This window comes from Microtus pennsylvanicus, chromosome 3, assembly GCF_037038515.1.
Source record: "Microtus pennsylvanicus isolate mMicPen1 chromosome 3, mMicPen1.hap1, whole genome shotgun sequence".
NCBI lineage: Eukaryota > Metazoa > Chordata > Mammalia > Rodentia > Cricetidae > Microtus > Microtus pennsylvanicus.
This window is the reverse complement of record NC_134581.1, coordinates 124,083,437-124,107,215: the sequence shown is the minus strand read 5'-3', so window position 1 is coordinate 124,107,215 and position 23,779 is coordinate 124,083,437. Positions and strand designations below refer to the sequence as shown.

Here is a 23,779-nt window from a genome sequence, read left to right as displayed (position 1 = left end):
AGCATGGGTGTCTAAGGCCCTGGTTTCTCTGAGTTCATGAGACCCTCCTAGGTCGTGGTTACAGTAAGGTCTGGGTTCCACTCTCTCAGCCAGCACTCCTCACCAGGAATACTTTAGTCTCAAAGGCAAACACATAACAGGCCAGGAAGATACGACTATGGTCTGTGCTACATTGTGTATGTATTTTCATTGGACATTTTTGTTATCTTTGTTTATAGCCCTTAAACCCCACATTCTAGGTATGTGTGTGAGGAGAGGTGAAATATAGTAAAGATGTTCCCTAAACCTACAGGGAGCATTGGGGGTGGGAGGTATAAGGAAGAATAGAAGTCTTTTGTTATTTTTAGCAAAAGAAAAAAAAATGCCTGTCACTGTTACTAGAGCAGACTTTCACATGTCAACTGAGCCTGAGCTTTCAGGGTATTCCTTCTTTTTACATCTATTTCTATTAAAATGATAACTTAATAAAAATTCAGAAACTAGTGTGTGTTGTTCCAGCAGTTAGGAAACAGAGGCAGGAGGATTTTAAGTTTGAAACCAGTATGGGCTACAGAGCCGGTTCTAGGAAGTTCAGGCTAGACAGTGAGGCCCTGACTCAAAAAGCCAAAGTTCTGGATAAATAAATACATAAATATTAGGGTACCAAACGAATGAAGAAATTTAGGAAATCTTAAGTATACTGTCACCGACTCTTATTCTATGTGGATTAGAAAAATACTAGGAAATTTAATCAGAAAAGTGGTTTGTTCTTCTAGGTTTGCTAGACAAGAGATCAGTTCTAAGCAAATTCTCGTTTCCTTGATTTGTTTAACCTCTTATCACCACATTCTTAGGGAGCAAGCAAGGCAATCTGCTGTGAGAACTGGCTGCCTGTTTCTCCTTTTATTTTTAATTATTTTTAAATAGGACACAAATGAGCTTCATTGTGCTGTCTTCATACACCATTGCCCTTTGTGTTTGCCTCCCAGTACCTGCCCTTGTCAGCCTCCTCCCCCTTCCTTCCTGCACAGAACTCCCTCCTACTTCTACGTAGAGGTAAATAGATGGAGGTAGGTAGGTAAGTAGATAGATATGGTTATATAGATGTATTGCTTGGTAAATGTCTCAGTCAGTAAAGTGCTAACCATGCAAGCATGGAAACTAAGTTTTTCTGTATGGCTAAACTAAAATTCCTATGTGTACATACCCCATATTTTCTCCCCCCTCCCCCACATTTTCTTTATCCATTCATCTGCTGGTGGGAATCTAGACTGATTCCATATCACTAGCCCACTTCCTCGCTGTTTAGCTTGTCTAACAAGACTGTATACATAGAAACCTTGGAGGAATCTATAAAACTTCATGCAAGTCCCAACAGATTACAAGTGGTTTCAGCAGGTGTAGGAAGATGGACATTAAAAGCATAATTACATTTATGATGCTTTAAAAATAAACTCCCTAAATGCCTGTATAATGAAATATGGAGGGCATACTGCAAAAAAGCAAACACTGAGAGAGAAGGAAGCACAGTAGGGTCTGGAAGGCAGCGTAGCACACGTGAGCATTCTCTTTAAGCAGGTAACAAATTTAATGTCATACCCCTGAGCTAGGAAGATTCACTTATACATAATGGATTTCATTTTGGCATGTATCATCTTACAAGAAAACCTTAAGATCACATGTTTGGTTTCTTTGTTTTGTTTTGTTTTTTGCAACTCTTGAGTTGACCAGGGGCATAATTTTCCCACAAGGTACTTTAAATTTCTTTCCATTAAAAATAACGTCTCTGCTGTAATAATTCCTAGAACAACTTCTGTGTGTCAGTTTACATGCTGAGTGCTTCCAGCCCGTCTGTTACCTCCCCAGCCACCTTAGAGGGCTGTGCTCCTGTTCTCCTGTGGCAGCTGACAAATGCCAACACCCAGAGGATTTCTGAATCCTTTCAGGAATGGTCAATGAAGGCCACTGCCTTCTGTGGTTCATTGCTCCACGACCTTGCACGGGCACAAGAGGATTCTGGAGCACAGATATGGTCAGTGAAGGCCAGCATCTGCTGTGATTAATTGTCCCATGACCTTCCACACATCACGAGAGGATACTGGGCGCAGACATAATCAGTGAAGGCCAGCATCTGCTGTGGTTCATTGTTCTATGACCTTCTGCAGTCACAGGAGAATAATGGTCCCCAGATATGGTCGGCGAAGGCCAACATCTGCTCTGGTCCATTGTACCATGACCTTCCATACATCACTAGAGCATCTTGGGCCATTATACTTCCGTATAAGTTATTTGACCAGAGAAAACTAGTCTCTGAAAAACCATTGCAATCTTCATATTCCCTTCATTCCCCACTGCCCTGCCAGACTCTGTTTGGCACACTCACAGTCTGGCTGAGAACTGAACCAAGGATATAAAATGGTCCTGCCATAAAGGAACGTTTGATAAATGCTTTTCAGGGAAGAAAATTGCGCAAACACACACACAGAGAGACATACACATACTTTATTTTTTTAGAGTTTTGCTTAAAGGAGCCCTTCCCATCAGTCAGAGAGGAAGGACAGGAGAAGTGTCTGTCTTTTTCCCTGTGCGTAGAGAGACAGACTTTGGGAAGGATGACACATGACTTTCTTAGCTGGGAAGTAGGTCCCTCTCTGCTGTCTGTCATACTGTTTTAAAAAGCTGGCGTGGAAAAATGAGCAGCTAGGTATTGATAGTTCTTTGTCCACAGACTGTGCTCACTGAGAAACTTGTGGACACGGACAATGATATCTATAGATATTGTTCTTTTCTTTGTCTCCTGGGATAAATTTCATTTTGGTGGTGAGCTGTGGAGAAATTTACTCTATAGGTGCACCGGCTTCATTTACTAAAATCTTTCTCCCATTATACTTGTAACCACAGGAAGGCTCAGCCTCTTTGCTGTTTACACATAACCCTCAAAGTGATGCAGAATGCGGTAGTAAGTCAAACAGATAAATGTACGCAAGCCACCACCTATCATCAAAGATTTTACACAAAAAGGAAAAATCCAATACCTTCCCGCCAGTTGTCAATAAAGGAAGAAGAATTTCACAGCAGAGTGAGAACCTCAAAGCTGATGCAGGGATACTGTGCTGCCCAGAGCATTCCCTTGGAGACAAGATGTGTCTCTGTGGCACACCTCAGTTCTGAGCCTGGGGCCTTCTTCCTCAGTGCACTAGGCCCTGACTGGAGGTTTTAGTGGCTTGGTTTCTGGCCTGCAGTTTTGGCCAAATGTTTTCTAATCCATTGCAAGCTGACGTGTTACAGGTAGATGTAACACATCATTAACACACTGTTAAGCAGGCGAACATCAGCTCTTAATGTTATTAGAGGCTGTCACAGACCTCCAGACTACAGCCGCCTGCTTCAAAGCCCCAGCAGAGCATCCCCAAGGAGTTCTTCCTTGAGGGTCTCCTTGGTGAGCCATAAACTCCCATCAAGTAGTTTCAGCGACCACCAGGAACAACACACGTGTACATACCTAAAAAGTTTCTGCTTCTGTGCCTGAGGTCTGGGTCCATATAAGATTTCGGATGTCAGCCAGCACAGGGAGCCAGCTAGGGAGGACAAGCCAGCCTCCTACTTAGTTAGCTTTGTTACTCTTTCACCCAGCCCACTTCTCTTGTACCCTTGGCTGTAGTGTCTGTTTCTTCATAGACAGAATATCTCACACACATTTTCATACCATATGCTTAATACATTGTACAACAATTAAGATTTTCATGCTTATTATTTGGTTTCGTTTATCTTTAAATTTGTTTTATGTTTTCCTTTCCTTTTTTAACTCTGGAAATAGTAAATTCAGCTTTGGCAGTGAGAAGTTTCAGAATCCTAGAGCATACTTGAACATAATTTAACATTCTTCTTCTACCTAATATAGGACTCCTGTCTAAGTTTTCAGGCTGGACTGTAAACCAGCTTCTTCTATACTGTCCTTTGTCTGGTTAAAACGTTCATTTCATTGCAGACAATTCATTCTGGATCTTGATTGTTTTACCTGTTCAAATGTTTGTATTCTTCAAGTCTGGAAGCAGCCTTTACCTGATAAGACTTTCCACAGCACATTAACTACATGTGGGGGTCTGTGCAGCCACCACAGCCAGCAGAGTCATGATCCATGAGAGGCAAGAAGGTGATTAGGTCAGCGCATCTCAGTAGCTGGTGTTGGTTCAACTTTGGGAGTCTGACCTCAAGTGGTCTATTTTTGACAAATTTGAATGCAGTGCAATTTGCTGAAAGTTTTCTTGGTGATGGACTCAATCCCCATTAAAGCTCAGTGTGTGACTACATCAAAACTCTTCCTACATGTGGCTCCTCCCTAAAGATGGATTCTATAGAGGGACGAGCCTTGTGTCTTCCTACATGTGGCTCCTCCCTAAAGATGGGTTCTATAGAGGGACGGGCCTTGTGGTCTTCCTACATGTGGCTCCTCCCTAAAGATGGGTTCTATAGAGGGACGGGCCTTGTGTCTTCCTACATGTGGCTCCTCCCTAAAGATGGGTTCTATAGAGGGACGAGCCTTGTGGCCTCAGCCATACAGATAGCACAAGGGTCACGAGGCTAATAATCCCCATCCTCTCCAAGCCTTCTGAGTGGAAAAAAAAAGCAGTTTATTTACCCCTCCCTTTGAAGAGACAACCCTAAGTGCTTACCTGTGAACTGAAGAACCACTGTACCTCCCACCACAGCAGAAGCCAATATGTGCACCCCAGCACCACCCCTCCTTGAGAGTAAAAAGCCTGAAGTGTTCACGGATGGGTACGAGGGTCACGTAGCAGTCCGTGGTGTAGTCCGTGTCAAACACTCCACATCCTCACGCACAAGGCCATCTCGGCCATTTCACCTTATGGGCACAGGCCACACTTCTATGAGAATCCAGCCAGGAACTCTCACCTAGTGAACTTTCAATTGTACACTCTGCTCCCTAAGATGTGTGAGGATGCCCCAGGATTCCATGGAGCCTATCACGTAGGACCGCTTGATCAGATCACAACTCAATCTCTATTGGAGTTCAGCTCTTTTTGCTAAGGGTTTCAGATTCCCCATTGGTAGACTGAGAATCCTCAAAAGTGACACTCCCCTTCCCGGTTCTGTAAGTAGACTTTTCATTCAGACCATTCGCTTTTGGCAGGAGTCTTGGAGCAGATGGGGAACTCCAGCTTCCAGCGCCTATGAGGCTCTGCCTCTGTGGTAGCTCACCGTCTGCCCTATGTAACTGCTGACTCGCCCGCATCTAGGAAGCTCCCTGCAGCTTTCCGTTGAGCCTGTAGCCTCCGCACACCCCTTCCCTGTGCCGCCTCAGTGCTCTGAGGAGCGGCACACACCTACACCACTCTTCCTGCGAACTCCTTCAGAACCCTTATGTCACAGGCAATAGTAGATGTCCGATTCCATCTCCTGACACCTGTGACTCACTGTCCCTGCATGTTCACTTTGAAGTTGATTCTTTTAGTCCCCCCACTTTCAGTGTGCAGGTCTCTCCTGCAGCCTGGGCACTCTTCTTTCTACCGTATCGTTCCCATCAGCACAGGATACCCCACTTCTGCCACCTTGAAATAAATACCTTCACCTGACTCTCCTTACCCTCCGCGAGCTGTCCTTTATCTCCAAACCCAAGAAACAAGCCTTCTCTATTCCACTGACTCCTGGAGGCCCCTCTCTTCCTCGTTTCTTTATCTTTTTCTTCCTGTGAGCATTGACAGCACTGTCTACCATGCTAACTCTCTGCTCTCTTTTTCCACTCAACAGCCTTTCTACCCTGCCGCATGCAATGTTTATTTGTGCCATACATGTACGCTCCACATGTCATTCATTTTTCCCCTACCCGCCATGTGCCAGAGGGTCAGTCAAGTTTTCTGAGTCGACATCCCCCCCGCCGGGTTCTCATGCCTTCTAGCTCCTCTGTTTGTTGTCTTGACTAATGTGCCCCTCCTGGGAGCACATCTCAGAGGACAGAACATGGTCTGTACGACCCCAGGCTGCTCAAGGCGCAGCCCCGAGAAGATGGAGCTTCTCGGATCAGTCTGATTCTATCTCTCGGGTCGTGACTCCGTTATTGTTTCCATTGCTCCCAAGATATTTTCATTTCCTTAGCTAGACACTAGAATGTTTATTTTCCACGAAGGAGGATGCTGTGACATTTAGGGAGCCCGTTTAGGGAGAATCTCATCAAGCAAAGAGATTGTATTGTCTTCACCTCGTATTGTATTCTTTGGGCTTGTTTTTACATTTTATGAATGGCTCTGGTCACCAAGTTTTCGGGGCACCTCGCTGTCTCATCTCCCTACTTTATCCTGTGATATAAGCGGTAGTACTAGTTAGGGCTTCCTCCTTGCCGTCTGGCCAGACCAGGCTAGGCCTGGTGAACAGTCTGCAGGCCACATTGTCCTCCTCTCCGTGCTTGCAGTCGATGTCAACTCCAGTGTTCCCGTGGCAGCCCAGAGCAGCACAGGATGCAGGCTTGAGTCTCGTCAGAGCTAAGGTATGCAGAAAGCATAGCAGTGCAGCGATTTCAAGCATGGTACCCAAACTTCGGTGCTTTTATTTCCTCATCCAAGTGAGACCGAAGATGCATACTGAGCAGGACTGGTGGTAAAGAGCCTGTGTCCTACCTGGCAAGGCACTGGCAGGTGAGAGGCAGCTGCTGATCGGCTGCTAGCGGATTCAGAAGCTGGGGAGATGGAGAGGCGCTGAACTTCAGTTCTGACCTCTTGCCCCGAACAAAGATATGCTTTTCTGTTAAAACACAGCAGAAAACTCCCTCTCAGTACACAATAAAACAAAAGCCAGTCTACAAACTGCAGGCAGAGGGTAGCATTCCCAAAGCAAACAGCAGCCCTTCTCCACTTCATAAAATAGTTTATCTTGAGTAAATAGGAATTTGAAGCATCACAGTGAACTGGCCTCTGTTTTCAGGTCTAGTGCAAGCTCTTCCCAGAGGGGTCTGTAGTTTTTTACTTTAAATATTTATCTGATTACTTTTAATTCAGAGTCTAGGTGATCAGGATCCTCAGGAAGCCTCAAGTGAGCTTGCTTCCCCCCCCCCCATTGTCTTTTCTTTTTCTCTCTGCAGCAGAGTAGGGACGAGATAAGGGCTCAAAGCAACCGAAACTGACGAAGAAGACATCACGTAGATTTTTACTCATTTGCCTTAAGGGTATTGAACATATCGGAAAATAATCCATGCAAAAGGCTCCAAACTCTGCTCACACCAGCCTTGGGTGCTGTGCTGTGGTCCCTTGAGCCAGGCCACGGCTTGGGAGAGGAGTTGAGACCACTGCTCCATAATAGGAGCAAAAGAGATGGCCTGGGCCAAAGGACAGCAGCTGTGACAGGATTCCCAAGGTTTGGTGGCTTGTCAGCTTACAGAAGTTCAAAGAACATCCGTGAGGTGTTGGAGAAAGGAGCAGAATGGGGAGGGAGGAGCAGAATGGAGAGGAAGACAGCACATCAGGCCACAGAGGGGAGAGCGCCTGCGATCATAGACCTCATTCCAATGCCCTATACAAAGCCTCTGCCAGTCCCTTGAAGGCCATGCTTTTATGTCCACACAACAACGGACCGGCACAGCAGCCCCCTATTTGGTACCTTCTGTCTGCATTCCAGGGCTCTCAGAAGCGGAGCTGGAGGGGGGCTGGGCAAGCTGAAATGAACTTGGTAGTCATTCCGTGCACCTCGCTACTTGAACCCCCAAATAGTTCTAAGTGGAAGTCATGGTGGATGTTCCCTCTGCACCATTCTAAGCAAAGATTATTTTATATAAGATGTGTTAGGTGCTAAGAGATGAAAGTAATACGTTCTGAAAATATGTCTGTCATCTCATGTGTCTTATTTTAAGATTATTTTTATCCCACCACTGAGGAAGAATCCTTAGAAATGAAAAAAAGGAAATTTTAACTGTTTGTTTCCAGATGACACTCAAGGCAGAAGATTAAGTGGTCCAACAGCCACTCTCCCGAAAGCCCTTCGGGAGATGGAGAATAGTTCTAGTGTCCATTAACAAACACACACAGTAGTCAGTATGGTTGTAGATGCACCCAGTGGCTCCGCCATACAGCCTTTCTCCCATCTGTGCATCATCTGAAGCACAGTGCGATGCTGGTGTTCGCTAGGTTGTGAGTGGTTTCTTTGAACTTGTGTGCCAGTGGACTGTGATCCTGTACCAGAAGGCTGTATCTCAAGCATCATTCCAAATTGGTAAATATTCCTGTCTTCCAAGGTTTCTATTCCATGTATCCATTGAGCCCTTAAAATATAAAGTGGTCCGCTTGGTATTGATTTTACCCAGTATTTATCGTCTTATGTCATCTTGGTGAGCATTTTAGTGAGCACCTACTACTAGGAAGAGGAAGGCTTTAGTAGACATACATTTTTAGGCACATAGTAACGAAATGGCATTGTCAGGCAGAGTAGAGTGCCCCCGTTCTGACATCTGGGTCAAGTTCCTGCCACTGGGGCATAGGTCACTTCTGTGGCGTCGTCAGACATTTGAAGTTAGTAATGCCTGCTTCAGAAACACAGGCCTGCTTAGCCCGGGCTTTCACTTACTGGTTTTGACTGCGGTGATGCAAAAGAGGTACACATGCAGTCGTCTTCGAGTGTGGAAAGTGGTTCTGCTCCCCTAAGGACTAGCAAAGTGCCATGGCGACCCTACCTGTGGTTCTGGGTAACTAGAAGCAAGCCACAGCTCACAGACAGGCTTGAGGTCACAGTGGCAAGCAGCTGGCGTGCTGCGGTGCCGTGTTGCTAAGAAAGACAACTCCGTGTAGCACGTGGATGAATGCCTTTTCCCTGTCTGGTATTTGCAGTGTGTGATGGGTTTATCAGGCTGCAATCCTGTGTGAGATGAGGAGCATCCATAAAGGATGAACCTTAAGGCACCTGAACGGCATCAGTACAATTACAGGATGCCACGTGTGTCTGGGAAGAAGCGGTCATTGTATTAGTAGGTAATTTTTAAAGATCATTTATACAGAAAGTGCCCGATGTATTCATGAAGGACTGGGCCCCTCCCCTGAGGAAATGCTGCCTTATTTTGTGTCCTTCATTGTAAATGTTTCACATATCCGTATAACACCAATTTTAATATTTATTTCAGAGCAAATGTTACCTTTTGCCCAAAGGCTGTGCATCAGAAATGAGAACTTTTTGCAGAAGTATTCTGTTTATGTGTGTTGCTACAGAGATATTTTTTATGTTATGAGCCTTGGGCTACAAATCTATACAGTGAAAGGGAAAAGCAATGATATACAAAATATAGATAGAGAAGGTTAATGTGGGAGAGAGAGCTGGACGAAATCTTCCAGGTCCGAGCAGCTCAGAAGCCTCTTTTCCTGCAAGGGGATCCACATGCCACTTCAGAAGGCAGAACAAAGCCTTAGCACTGGCATTCTCCACTTTCTGGAGCATGCACCAAGATGCTGCTGCTGGCAGCTCTTCCTGGATCAGGTCATGAAGGCAGCCGGCTCATTCTCAGACCCACAATACCTGAGGGACTGGTGTGTCCGGAGGGCAGAGGCCCTGGACCCTTGTCCCACATGGGCCCACAATACCTGAGGGACTGATGTGTCTGGAGGGCAGAGGCCCTGGACCCTTGTCCCACATGGACTCCCAGTGTTAGCAGTGAAGGCGGAGCTGCAGAAAGGGTGCATGAGAGAACAACGCTGGTCTGCAACGGCATCGTCCTGTGTTTATTTGTCGTAGGGTAGCTGTGCTATTGGTTGTTCACTAGGAATTCGGATAACCTTACTTTTTAGTTAAGAATTTTGCCATGATATTTCCCCAGCGCCTTTGGCACCAGCTACACATAGCATCAACTTCTATAATCCCAGGTAAAAGGCTGAGCTCCTGAATAGAGGTCGGTGGCCTCAGAACCACCTCTTCCTTGCTGAAACCAAGAACGTTAAAGCAGAAATGTGATTTTTGTTTGCTTCTCATTCTGTTTCATTTCTTTGTCCGTTTAAAGAGAAGCACATTGCGGTTTAATGATGATTCATTTCCATGTGAAAATGATGCTGTGCTCAGGTCCTCTAAAGGACCTTGGGGAAGGACAGGAGCATAAAAATCCACCAAGCGTGAGATCGCCCTGCTCTGCCCCCCCACACACACCCGGATTGGGCTGGATTTCATTTATAATAATGGCTCTATTTTTTGCTTTGGCCCATTTTGCTCACATAACTGTTTGCTTTGAAATCTGAAAACATATTTTCTTTGCACCTCAAATAACAAAATGGGGACATGCAAGTGACCTGTTGGGCAGAAACTGCAGGCGATCCAGTTTGGCAGAGGTGGTACTAACTCCATTGTGTGAAAGCAATGGAATCGTTTTAAGAAAGAAGAACGGGGGAAAAAAAGATTGTTAGGTGGCTGTAAAGCTGAAACAGAATGAAGGTGATTCTCAATGCCGAGTTGTGGACAGGGAAGCCACAGTCAATACAAGCTTGCATTGGCTGGACGGATGGGGTGCCCGGCCATGAACTGTCACTACTGAATCTGAGCGGCAGCCTTTGATCTTGGCCATCCTGCTTAGCACTGTTGCCTGCTTAGCTAGTAGCCAGGCCTGGCATTGGAGTTAGTGAGTGCGGCTGGATCCAGACCTCAGGCTGCTTTCTGTGAGGACCACAGCAGGGGCTGCAACTGTAGGCAGTTCTCAAAGTTCATCAAGTCAAACATGTAGGAAAGCCTAGTAGTGTTTTCTGGCTCGATCTCTAGAGAGGTGAAAGAAAGATGTCTTTTTTCCCCTTGCTCCTCTGAATTCCCCTTCCTTCCCCTGAACAGTATCTCAGATAGGACCCAGGGCCTCTGCAGTCTTTCAATAATTTAAAGTCTTCACCTTAGTTTCAGACGAGCGCTCTTACCTTACTATCACAGTGGAAGCTCCATCTTCATGGCCAGTTAGTTTGCCTCTGCTCCTCCTAGCTCTACCCTGAATGGTTCTAGAACCTTTGGGGGAAAGGAGACTTGATGAGAATTCCCCCTGCCCCACCCATGAGTCCCTCTCTCTGCATCATCAGGGTCACTCTAACCTCCAGATCAGGTCCTGTGGAGGTGTGTCAAATGCACAAAGGGGAAAAGCCTGCCTGAGGGACGGTGACATGGTTTCCCTGGGCTCTTGCTGCTGGAATCTGGTGTCCCTGGCCATGGCACATTTCCGAGGGTTCTCTCTGGGGGCTTCCGACTTTCTGGATGGAGGCAGCTGGATTTCAGCAGCGGCTAATGGGTGCTCAGCGTTTCCTCATTTGGGGATCACAGCAGTGTTTTTGCAGGCTTCTGATGGCCAGCTTGCACCTCTCCCCTAGTACACAGCCACCTTTCCCCTGGTGCTTATGGAAAGGCAGCTTCCTCTTGCTGCCTGTTGGTTTTAGAGTCTACCACTTTGACCTCCCGCATTCTAGTTACAAGCTGATTCCCAGTCTTCAGAGCCCCAGCAGACCTGCCAGGCTCCCTGTGTGACCCCACCGCTGCACACCCCAGCTCTGGACAGAGAACTTCAGGCTTCTCTTCCTGGTCTCCAGAGGCACTCTCCCCAGCCCCACCCCCAGTTCAGGAATCTTGCTTTCTTTGCCTGCCTGATGTCATGGGAAAACTTCGTGGGTAGCAAACTCCCTCCAGACAATCTCAGTTCAAAGCACTACTCAGAGGCAATAGCAACAAAAATGGTTAATACAGTTATCCCTTATTTCAGCTGCTTGGTACTAAAAGTCCGTAAGATTTCTGCTGCTTAGGGAGGTGAGGGAATATGTGCCTGTATGTAATGAGAGAGCTTGAGGGTAAGATCTACTGAGAACAGGAGACTCGCCGATGTTTTGTGTAGGGTTTATACCCACAGCCTGGAGGGAATTTTATGCTGTACTACAGCTAATCATACGTTGGGTGTAGGATTTCCCACGTGTAGCTTTTAAGAAACCTTCAGGTGTTTAGACTAAGGATATGGCCCCTATGTGTACACTCCACATCCAGACACTTCCCCCACACTGATCACACAGCCATTGGGTAAGTTTTAGGGCACATCTTGGTGTCCCTCGGCTTACCCTATATGAGCCATCAGAATATATATTTCATTCCTTGATCCATATTTATAAAACTATTGCCAGGTGAATGCTGGCTTCTCTGGCATCTACACTAGCCTCCACAATGACTTTCCCTCTTCTAGTTATATAAAATTCATATGTCAAAAACAGCCAGGTGTGAAGGGTGGCAACAGAAATTCTAATGTAAAAAAGCTACTTGCCCTTGTTATGAAAAGATATAACTAAAGCAAACAACTAGATATGTAAGCCCAGGGAATGGGGGGGGGGGTATGGTGTGTATGCAGATGTCCATGTGGCTATGTGAACATGTATGTGTGCATATGTATATGTACACTTGTGGAGGCTAAGCATCTTTTTGACTGGGCTGGCTGACCAAGAAGTTCTAAAGACTCTCCTGCCACACCCCAGTGCTGAGGTTATAGACAGCACCTACATCTTGGCTGTCTGCTTTTTTGTTGGTTTGGTTTGGTTTGGTTTGATTTGGTTGATTTGGTTTGGTTTGGTTTGGTTTGGTTTGGTTTGGTTTTACCAAAGTTCTACAGATGGAGCAGCTTCATGTCTGTATACTTATGTGGCAGTCAGTTTACTGACTAATCTGTTTCCCCAGAGAAGACTGACTATAATCAATAATAATAATAGTAATAATGATGATGATGACAGTAATAATAAGCTAAACATGGCTATCCTCAAAGGTTTCGATGTGATTCGGAAGTGTATGGGATTTCAAAGAAGATACAAAGTGACAGTGGCACTGAAGAAGGGGATCTCATTTTCTGTATAGCCTGAAGCTGCTGACTGATAGCGGCACCCAGAGAGAGAGCTGCTGGAACTCTAGATGCCTAGGGATCTCACTGTAGTAAGAAAGGAGGAAACCCATCATTCTCTAGCGTGAAAGGTGCAGGTCCTGAAGAGGTTCATTTGACCCAGTTTTTCTACCTAGTTGAACTTGCTGTGGACCTAGGCACAAAGAATCTTGATCTTCCTTGGTCCTCCTTCCTCTACCTCCCAAGTGCTGGAATTACAAGCATGTGTTACCACACCCATCTTATATTTGCATTACTTGAAAGTTACTGCCTTGGGGATAAAAAGTACATTTGCGCTAGGAAGGGAAAGGAAAGGAAGGCGTGAAAACGTGGCTAGTCTTATCATTGAAATGAATACCTGCTTTCCGCAATGGCTAACAATACTGGCTCCTTCTTAGTAGTTGTGAGAGCCACGGTGCAGTTAACTGTGTCGGTGTCCATGGGCATTTGGCTGTAAGCCTGTTGAGGGAGAAGCTGTTGAGGGTAGTGTGTGACAAGCCCCGTGTGCAGAGAAAGAGGGTAGAGGGGGTTAAAATTCAGTGAGTGTGTTTCTTACAAACCAGCCTGGAATCCACAGCTGTCCACATCTGCCTTGAGGTTTCCTCTAATGAACGTCATAAACACCTTTGAGCACTACCGTCTTCTATCCCAGATCTAACTGGAACAGAAAGGATCTGTGTGCTCGTATAAATCCTATCAAAAACCCAGCTAGCTATCCATCTGTCCATCCCTCCATCTATCTATCCATTCCTCCTCCATCCCTTTCCTCCCCTCTCTAGGTTTCCATAGTGGAGCTGCTTTGGCGTGCCCCTCACATACCACAATTTATGGATGCTCCAGTCCTGTATGTTACTTGCATGGAATTTACACTCATCCTTCTGTTAGCCATGTCTAACCTGACTTTGTGGCACAACATTATTGTCTACAAGTTAAACGAAAATCACACACAATCAGTATGTTTTAAGTAAATTTATGATTTTGTATTGTGCCATATAAACAGCCACTCTGGGGTACGTGCAGCCAGCAAGTCACAGGGGGGCATACTTCAGTCACCCCTGGATTATGCCCAGTATCTCTGTTGGGTTTGGAATCTCACGTGTCCCACACAGGATTAGATTTTAAATACATGTTTGAAAAGTTTCTGCACCCCGGTAAGCCTCTCGGCTGATGTAATAATCCAGCAATACAAATCAGACTAAATCAAACTGAATTAGAAAAGGCCCAGGTTTAATGGATAAAACACACCTGGATGATTTTCCAGCCCCCCCCCCCCCCAGAGAGGAGACGGAAAAAAGAGACTAAGAAAAAAAATACATGTGTATGTTTTCTGGGGGTGGGGGGTTAAGTACCCTGTGGGTGAGTGGTCTTGAGCATCTCTGGAGGAGAGCTCATAATTTGATGGGCTTTCTGAGATGCTACAGGATTTGGAGAGAGGTGGGGTAGAGCTTCCGCCAGAACATCTCAGACTCTATGGGTATATGGATGCCAGGGGCCTGGGGTGGAGCTCCACCAGCACAGGATCCTCAGCTGGAATGCTATTTGGTGAAGCTGTAGGACCTTTAAGAGGTGAGGCCTGTTAAAATAAAACAAAACCCACAAATAAGCAGATTTTAAAACAGCTAAACCTTACTATTAATAGGAAAATGAGAGATATGCTTTTGTGAGTTGCTTTAAAAGCTATATGTCTTGTTTCTTCAACGGTAGTATCTTTTATAAATATTAACAAATAGAAGCATATCAATAAAAATTTAATATATAGAAAAAAAAGAGGTGAGGCCTGACAACAGAAATAGAACACTAGGGACAGGCCTTTAAAGGTTGTTCCCATTCCCGGTTTTAGCATCTTTTCTGCTTCTTGGTCTGTTTCCAAATGAACAACCTCTGTCATATTCTTCTGCCATCACAAATCAGACTATTCTGCATTGCTTACCCCTCCATGATGGGCTGAAAGCCCCAGGAGCTGTTAGGGAAAGTAAACCTTTCCCCCCTCAGTTTGTTTCTGTCCAGTCTTTTGTCACAAGTAATCCAGACAAATAGAAGGTAAACTGTATGTAAATAGTTACACTGTGTCCTTGGGGGGATGCTAACAGGAAAGCAGGTTAGTGCGTTCTGTTCACAGCCTTGGTGGAATCAGCTGCATGGGACCGGAGAAGCTGTAACACCGGCTGCTTTACCTCTCCACAGCTGCTTCAGCAGAGTGTCAGCATGGAAAACGTTCCAGGGGTAGTTTGGGGAACTTGGAGAAAGCTGATGTTTTCCATCCGCCAGTGGCAGAATCTCTGGATATAGAATCAACAGATATGGAGAGCTAGCTGTTTTAGTATCCCCATTTTCCAGATGGGAAGGCCAGAACACAGGAAGAAGAGACCACTCAGCTACCACTAAGCATTCAAGCCAGTGTTATGCCAGAACTCTCACAGCCTGGTGGCCATTCTCCCTCCCCCACGGCTCTGTCTTCTGCAGTTGTATTTGATACCATTATTGGCCAGGGCATTAAGAAAACAAACATAACCGTGTATGATAACTTCACTTCTCTTCAGTACCCTCTCGTGACTATCTGGAGAGCCTAACTCCCTCCTGTCCCTCCTACCACACCCACCAGCAGTCCTGTCGCTCCCCTGCTCCCCTCACCCCCCACCCCCGCCCTGGCCCTGTCACTCTCATTGGTCATCAGTGTCTTTCAAGCTTCTTGAACGCGTCATGAGCTCAGTTTGTTGCTCCCCTGGTGACATTTCCACCACATGATTTAATTGATCTTCAATTAGATGCATCTGAATCTTCCTACAATGGTGGCTTTTCTGTGTGACATCATATACATAACTGCTCAGGCAACAAACATGATTCATTTGAAGAGTGCCGACTTCAGTGAGGAGTAACACTTTGAGCGCATTCATTCCTTCTGCTGGAAAAGAATTCAGAAGGTCACACAAAACTGATATGGCTGTGTTTTTCAGTGAGGACAGTCCAGGTTATAGATATAGGGAGTGCGCCCCAGACATGTTGGAATTTTATGCTTAAAATGTCAAAATTTAAAGAAAAAAGTTGCGAGAAAAGAAACTTTGCCAGAACCAACATGCAAAATAAAGGCAGAGATACCAGACCAGGAGCTGTATAACAGACACAGTCACACATGCTCTGGGCAGCGTGGGATCAGGGGACGCAGTCACACATGCTCTGGGCAGCGTGGGATCAGGGGACGCAGTCACACATGCTCCGGACAGTGTGGGGTCAGGGGACGCAGTCACACATGCTCCGGACAGTGTGGGGTCAGGGGACGCAGTCACACATGCTCCGGACAGTGTGGGGTCAGGGGACGCAGTCACACATGCTCCCGACAGTGTGGGGTCAGGGGACGCAGTCACACTTGCTCCCGACAGTGTGGGGTCAGGGGACGCAGTCACACTTGCTCCAGACAGTGTGGGAGCAGACCCAGGAGAGCCCGAGGGCATCAGATAGATCTACACTCTTCAATTCAGAGGCCCAGCAGCCACTTTTGCCACGTACTCCCTGAATGAACAGGACATGTCCAGCTCACAAGCACATGTTTGCCGCTATACATAGAGCATTCAAGAGGACTAGCCAGGCATGCGCTGTACAGCAGAGCCCCCAGCCCCCTGCTGCAGCGCCCAGGAGGAGAGGAGTGACCCACTTTCACCCTTGGCAACCTCTGTGGCTGCGTTCAGTTCCCACAGTTCAGTTCCCTGGGCTCTAACTCTGGTGGCCTTCTTTCCTGCTTATAATTTAGAGGGTATTTCTCTTTTATTTACCAGACGTACCAAATAAAGGAGAAGAAACCACTGAGCTGAGCAGGCTTGGCTTACAGTGCTTCACGGGACAGAATGCTATCCAGAATTCTGGATTTGTTCCTAAGCAACAGAGAGTCATGTTCCTGGGCAGCCCTGGACTGGGGGTCGTTGTTTCGACCAGGCACTCTTACCTCAGCAGCATGGCCTGCTGGGAACAGAGGCATGCCAACCTGAGTCAGCTTTGCTCGTTTCCTGTGATGGAACATACATATGAACATACACATACATGTTCTGTAACACACACATGAACGTACACATACATGTTCTGTGACACACACATGAAACCAGATGTGGGCCTTCTCTGCCTCCTCCTTGCTACTCTAAGGCAATAGTGTCTCTTGAGCCAGACTTGGCATTCTTGCTCAGTATCCTGGAGAGTAGCACGGAGCCAGCAGCCAGGATTCTCACTCCTCATCATCAGGGTCCTCCAGCACAGAGGTACCAGAGGCCTCCCACTAAGAGCAGAACTCCCATCATCCATCACAACCCACTGTATCCACAATAGCTTTGGAGCTCACATCTGCCGTGATGTGGCCAGCTGTTTTACTAGTGACTCACCCATGTCTCTATCCTGGTCTTTTTACCCTTCACGTTGTTCAAGGCTTATTCCCTAGGGTAGAATGCAGACAACACGGTCTTCAATGGAAGTGTCTCCCTCTGTGGGGTTTCTGTTATGCATCCTTGGCCTTGTGCCAGGAGCCTGAGAGTATACAGGGACAGGGGTCTAGCCAGTGATGAAGGATGTGCTTCTCTATGCCCATGCCTGGGATTCTACCCCACCACCACAGCGGAAAACAAATCATAGTTACTTTTATGTGTGGACCATTATGAGACTGATACCAGATTTTCCCTTCCCTGCTCCCAGCCCAGCCATTGGCCTCACTGCTGTGATTTGTCCCCAGCCGCACTAGAGAACGCATGCCAGATGTCAGGGTCTTGTCCCCCACTACATTCCCTGAAGGACTTTATGGTTGCTCTGTCGAGACACTGAGGTGTAGCTCCAGGGTACCTGCTGCGTCATGTCCGATTGACTGGTCAGAGTATCTCCCCAGGCCTGTACAGCTGTGTCCCTACAGCAGCTCCCCCTTTAAAGTAGCAGAGCAGATGGTAAGGAGGCAGTGAGAGCAACCTAAACCGCCCTGTGACTTCCAGCTGTTGGCCCGCCCAGGTAGCAGACATCAAGTCTGCCGATTATTATCCTCAGCTACAGCATTTCTGTAGCTGTTCCCTTTGCTGGGAGTCTTCCCACAAGACCTTCTGCTTGCTCTGATTTTCTCCCATTACTATTTAAAAAAATATTATGGAAATTGGGAATGACCAAGAACAAAGGGAAGACGTGGAAATGGAAAGAAAATGAAATATGAAGTGGTTACAAATGACTACTTTTTAATGTAATCCTTCTATACTGGCTTTAGAAATGTCTAGCAATTTCTAGAAAGCCCAAGGAGCCTTCCTATGGGAGGGTGCCAGTCTCAGGCATGAAGGAAGTAATAGAAAAAGAAGAGAGATTTTTTTCCTAGGGAAGGATCCTAGAAGATGCATTGGTATTCCCCAGTCTTGTGAATTCAGAGCAATGATGCTTATTCAGAGCTTCAGAGGAGACCAAAGCCTGCTCTCTCAGGTAGTCCAGCATGCGGGAAATCCGGGTCATGATGTCAACATTTTGTACCTTTGATTATAATACAGTAAAACCAGAGGCGATGATAGCAAAGAAAAGCATAGGTCAGCAAGAACCTTAGCGCCAGCCGGTGTTACCTGATCACCTCATCTCACCTCTCACCTCAGAGAAAGGTTTCCCTAAGAACAGTAAAGGCAAGAGGCATAGGAAAGTTAAGGCAGTCACCAAGGTTCGACTAAACCATTTTGAAATTGAAAATGAGTCCCTGTCTTTTTTCCTTAAGCTGCGTGGTTTTTGAGCAGGAATGGATTGTAACTCATGCCCACGAAAGGGCCCTGTGATCCGTCTTTGGGTGCCGTGGGAAGGCTCTCTTGATCCTTAGGCATGACTCTCCGTCCACTCTTCACTCTCACCTCACATTCTGGCATTTTCCCGACACGGGCATTGTGAACATTTTCAAGGTAATCAGCGGGGCTGGTGCTAAGGAGAAGACTCCTTTCTTGTCTGTCACACTAGGTCACAGGTGGCAAAAGGATGACCAAATGCTGGGTCACAGGTTTACATTATGCTGGAGCCTTTGGATTAAAGTCAGACCCAAGGTGAACTGCCTGGGTTTTGACTTAGCCCATTAAAAAGTCTGACTGAACTAAAGACATGTGTCCTAATGGCAGCAGGCTGAGGGAAGTCCAGCATGCCTCTCTAAGTTCCCTCCTTCCTCCTGGCTGTGAGCTCCGCCTTTCTGAAATGAGTGCTGTCTCATAACCTATAGTCAAGCAAAGTAGATCAGAGACTTTTATTTTGGGCCACTCTTGCCCAGAATACCTCTCAGAGGAGTTAAGAGTCTGGGAATATTGTGGCGCCGTCAGGGGAAATGGGTTGTGGGTTTATCATCCACTTTTCAAGGAAGAGTTTGGCTTCTTTGGCTAAGCAATAAAAGTTAAGAGAGAAGACGGTCACAGAGAGACATATTGTAAGGCCCACAGTGACAGCACTCAGGGTATCTGGGACATTCCTCCCTCCCATGGTCCACATTGATGGCTGAGGCTGCCTCCCAGCCCAATCTTGCTATTGCTATGCAATCCATTCCACATCCAGTAAGATGCTGCCTTTTCTCCAAGATAGCCCCTGTGTCCTTGGCCAGTGAGATGGCTCCTAAGTAGTAGATTAACCAACCTAGAGTCTCAAGGAATTGGGAGTCCTTCAGGCAATTGCATTCAAATCGCATTCAAAGAAAGACTGTCATTTAATTTTCATTGGAGGTGGTTGGTTATTGTGTTTTGTTTTATTTTTTAACCAAGTCGAGGCATCAAAATAGAACAGCACAATTAAAGAAAATCATTATGTAGTCGTCGCCTTGGGGTTTCTCAAATATTGCATAGGAACACATTTTTATTAGAACAAATCCCTTTGCAGATTACCAAAATTGGCTCCAATAAAGTAGAATGGATTTTATTTAGAGATGAAGCATTTGAGAAGATTAGCAAGAGAAAGACCGCTGATTTATTTCCTATCATCACCTTGTATCTCGGGCACGTTTGTGTGTCGACATGTTAGTTAGATAGATTGCACTCCTAATATTCCTAACGATAATGAGAGTGCTGACGAGGTCATTCTCTGTGTTCTGAAACGCTGGTGGTTGGTGAGCAGGCTCTCCTTCTAGCAAAAGGAAACAAGAGATGTTTCTCACTTGTCAAGTCAGAGAAATGATGGCTCATTTCATAATTCATAATCCACTCCTAGGGTTCCCCTCCAAGTGTTTCTATAATAGTTATTTTTAACTCAAAAAAAGAAGTAAATTTTAATGAGAGAAACATGGCATGCGTTAGTTTCCAGGACAGTGCTGCTTGCTGACAGTAAGCAGACTGAGGCAGGTTGTATTTCTTACTAGTTTTTGTTTGTTTGTTTCCTGCCATTCTCGTTTCTCACCTCCTTTCCTCTTATTGAGTCATTAAAGAAATGATTGTTTCTAGCTTTACTGACAAATTGGTCATAAGCAGTCACAAGTTTTACTTCACTGCAAAAGGGACCCAGCAGCGCAAATCGCCCACGTTGCCGCTAAAGCAGATGGAGGTCTTAGGAAGCCCCTAGCATTTAATGTGCTACAGAACGGAACAGAACTTGGCTGAACCCTCCGTTCTTCATTCACGAGTATTTCCTGGGTCTCACTCTAAGTGATGCCAGCCAGGCGTGTTCAGGATTCGGTTCGCACCAATGGGGAGGCAGCTGGAAGAGTTCCATGGGAAGCCTCAGCCCCTTTCTTTCTGGCAAACGCCCACATTTGACTGCTGCCGGAGGCGGCGCGCAGGCTCCGGAGAGGTCCCTGTTGCCCTCCTGGCACGGTTAACCGGGAATTGCCAGTCCCGGCTTCACTGACCTTGAGGGGCTCTGGGCGGGCAGGGGTGCCACGGAGGTGGGATCACTGCGGGGTTCCTCTGTTGCTACAGCGGTGATGTCACCCGCCCCTCCTAACCCGCGGTTGGTTGTTTTGTGTTTCAGCTCTGCCTGCAGTTAAGCACAAAGACCTGAAGGAGACTCCCACAGCCTTCAGGGAGAAGAAAGGAGGCAGCCACGCCGATTAAAAGGAACTTGTGGCTTGTGGCCTTTTTGTGCAGGGGCCGCCTGGAGGGAGAGAAAAGTGCGCTGAAGCCAGGGCGGCAGTTAGTGAGCTGTGAGATGAGGAGCAGCTGCGGCTGACACCGCTTCCAGTATCCTTCGTCTGCCCTTTGTGCTTCGTGTACATGTGTCTGTTCAGGCCGGCCGGAGGCGCCCAGAAGAGCATCCACCACGGCTGCCGGGGAAAGACCGCCCACCATGCCCACGGAGACGCTACAGACAGGTAGCATGGTGAAGCCGGTCAGCCCCGCGGGCACCTTCACGTCCGCGGTGCCCCTGCGCATCCTGAACAAAGGACCCGACTACTTCCGCAGGCAGGCCGAGCCCAACCCCAAGAGACTCAGTGCAGTGGAGCGGCTGGAGGCTGACAAGGCCAAGTACGTCAAGAGCCAGGAGGTGATCAACGCCAAGCAGGAGCCGGTGAAGCCGGCTGTGCTGGCCAAGCCCCCGGTGTGCCCAGGAGCCAAGCGCACCCTGGGCAGCCCCACTCTCAAGGTGTTTGGCAACCATGCCAAGACCGAGAGCGGTGTGCAACGTGAGACCCTCAAACTCGAGATCCTCAAGAACATCATCAATAGCTCCGAGGGCTCCAGCTCTGGCTCTGGCCACAAGCACAGCTCTCGAAACTGGCCTCCTCACAGGGATGCCACTGACCTGCACCGGCACTCCTTTGCTGAGTCGCTGAAGGTATACCCTACACCTGGGCGAGGTAGCCCACAGGAGAGCAGCTCCCACGTGAGCAGGAGACTGCTGGAGCAGTCGGCAGACTCTTTCCTGCATGTCTCACACAGTTCCTCAGACATCCGCAAAGTGACCAGCGTGAAGCCCCTTAAAGCCATTCCCTGCAGCAGTTCTGCCCCTCCCTTGCCTCCCAAGCCCAAGGTGGCAGCCACGAAGTCCCCTGAGGCTGACCAGGTGGAACCAGCCTGTGGGGTCAGCCGGAGACCTTCCCTTCAGCGATCCAAGTCAGACTTGAGTGACAGGTATTTCCGAGTAGACGCGGACGTGGAGAGGTTCTTCAACTACTGCGGACTGGACCCGGAAGAGCTGGAGAACCTTGGCATGGAGAACTTTGCAAGGGCTAACTCTGACATCATATCCCTCAACTTCCGCAGCGCAAGCATGATCAGCTCAGACTGTGAACAGTCTCAGGACAGTAACAGTGACCTTAGAAATGATGACAGTGCCAATGACCGGGTGCCATATGGCATTTCTGCCATCGAGAGAAATGCTAGAATCATCAAGTGGCTGTATAGCATCAAACAGGCTAGGGAGTCGCAGAAGGTGTCCCATGTGTAAGGGGCTTTAGTGGTGGAAAGGAGGGAGGGGTGGGTCTGTCTGTGCATACACAGTTGTGAAGGTTGTGAGGTCTCCTTGAAGTGTCGTGAGCTTCTCCACTCTTTGTGTTGCTTGTTGTGCAATGTTCTCAAGTTGCATGCCTGTCAACATGGCGCCTGGCCTGGCTTCCTCCTCACCTCTCTGCAGAGTCTTGCTGAATACTCATCTGCCAAAAGTTTTCCAGCCAGAATCTGACTGCCTAGGGCTTTGCTCTTAAGCAAAACTGTTTACAGGAGGGGAAAAAAAGTTTTCAATTTCTTCAATATTTATGTGGTTCTTGTGTTTTTATACCCCGCACTGTTGTGTCTTAATTAAAAGTTTTATCAACTGGCTTTTAAGTTGAACACAGAATCTTTTTGAAATAAAAAGCCACTTTGCCTAAATGGGAGATCATAACACTGGGAAATGGATGAGACACTCTGCTCCTGGAGAAGACGGACAGAACAGAGAACCAGGCTAGAGTTTGTTTCTGTGGGATCCAGCGGTGGGCCTTGCCCACGTTTTGCCATTCTCCTGCCACTTAGTGGAGCGTTGTGGGGCAACAGTGTGGTCTTGCGTCCAATTTAGTGTATATGTCAGTGGTATTTTTGTAGTGGAAGACAATCAAACAAAACCCACGATAAGCAAATGCAGGAGGTTCAATACTGGGAGGGGGAGGGGAGACTGTTAATGCTGTTCAAACGGGGATAATTCCCAAGTATCTAGGATTAACCTGACAGGAAGACCCACCCTAAAGCTGGTTAAAGCAGATACTGAATGTTTTTTTTTACAAAGTTACTTTGTGGGATTTTATTTGTTTTTTGTTGTGCTGTTAGCCAAGAACTACTAACACATGTTGGTTTTTTTCTCTTGCTCCCTTTGTAGTTGTTCTGTTTGGCGAGGGTGAGTTGGGGCTCCGCAGGTTTGCACTGAGGACAGGAAGGGAAGTGAGATTACCATCCCTCAGTACAGTCTCCCGTTCCACAGTGCTTCCGTCCATCGGGACTGTCTCTGTGGAAGCAGAGTCGCATCTCATTCTCTTACCTTGCGCTTCTCTCAGGCTGTGGGTATTTGTTACAGCTTTAGAAAACTGTGGAAACACTGTAGCTTTCCACCTGGTCTCCTGTTGCCTCTTCCCCAATAACCTGCCCTCTGGGTGAGTTCAGGAGCTGTGAGCCAGGCGGCCCAGAGGGCACCAGGCAGTGTGTGCTGCAAGGCTCTGGCAGCCCGCAGGTTCTCGGCAGAGCCACCTTCGTCTTCCTCAGCTACTAGGAGCCTTTAAATGGTGTGAATGCTGTAAGACTCTGTACATACTTCAGTTGTTCTGGAACCTAAGAAGAAAAGATATGCTAATAAATAGCTCTGTAGGCTCTACCTGTGCTGGTTCCTTTGTCCTTTTCTTTTTCCTTCATGAAAAGCTAACTTTGGGCTGTGGGCCAGAAGCACATTTTTTATAGCCTTCTAGGAACATTCCATTAAATTGGTCTCACCCGAGCTCAATGATTCTGAGCAGCACTCTTCTTGGTTTGCTAAAATACTTCCTACATGCTCCCTAAAGTATGCTGCCTCTTCACTTAGTTACACTTCTTTTAT

General features: G+C 47.0%; 1 protein-coding gene across 5 annotated transcripts in view; it reads left to right on the top strand.

The window, feature by feature from the left end:
• Positions 1-23,560, top strand: part of Fam110b (family with sequence similarity 110 member B) — a 120,100-nt gene extending 96,540 nt beyond the window's left edge. For all 5 annotated transcript variants that reach the window (XM_075967026.1, XM_075967027.1, XM_075967028.1 and 2 more), the window contains one exon: positions 20,753-23,560. In XM_075967026.1, the coding sequence (XP_075823141.1) occupies positions 21,068-22,168 (1,101 nt within the window). In that variant the 5' untranslated portion in view covers positions 20,753-21,067 and the 3' untranslated portion in view covers positions 22,169-23,560. The remainder of the gene's footprint in view (positions 1-20,752) is intronic.
• Positions 23,561-23,779: the final 219 nt, after the last annotated feature.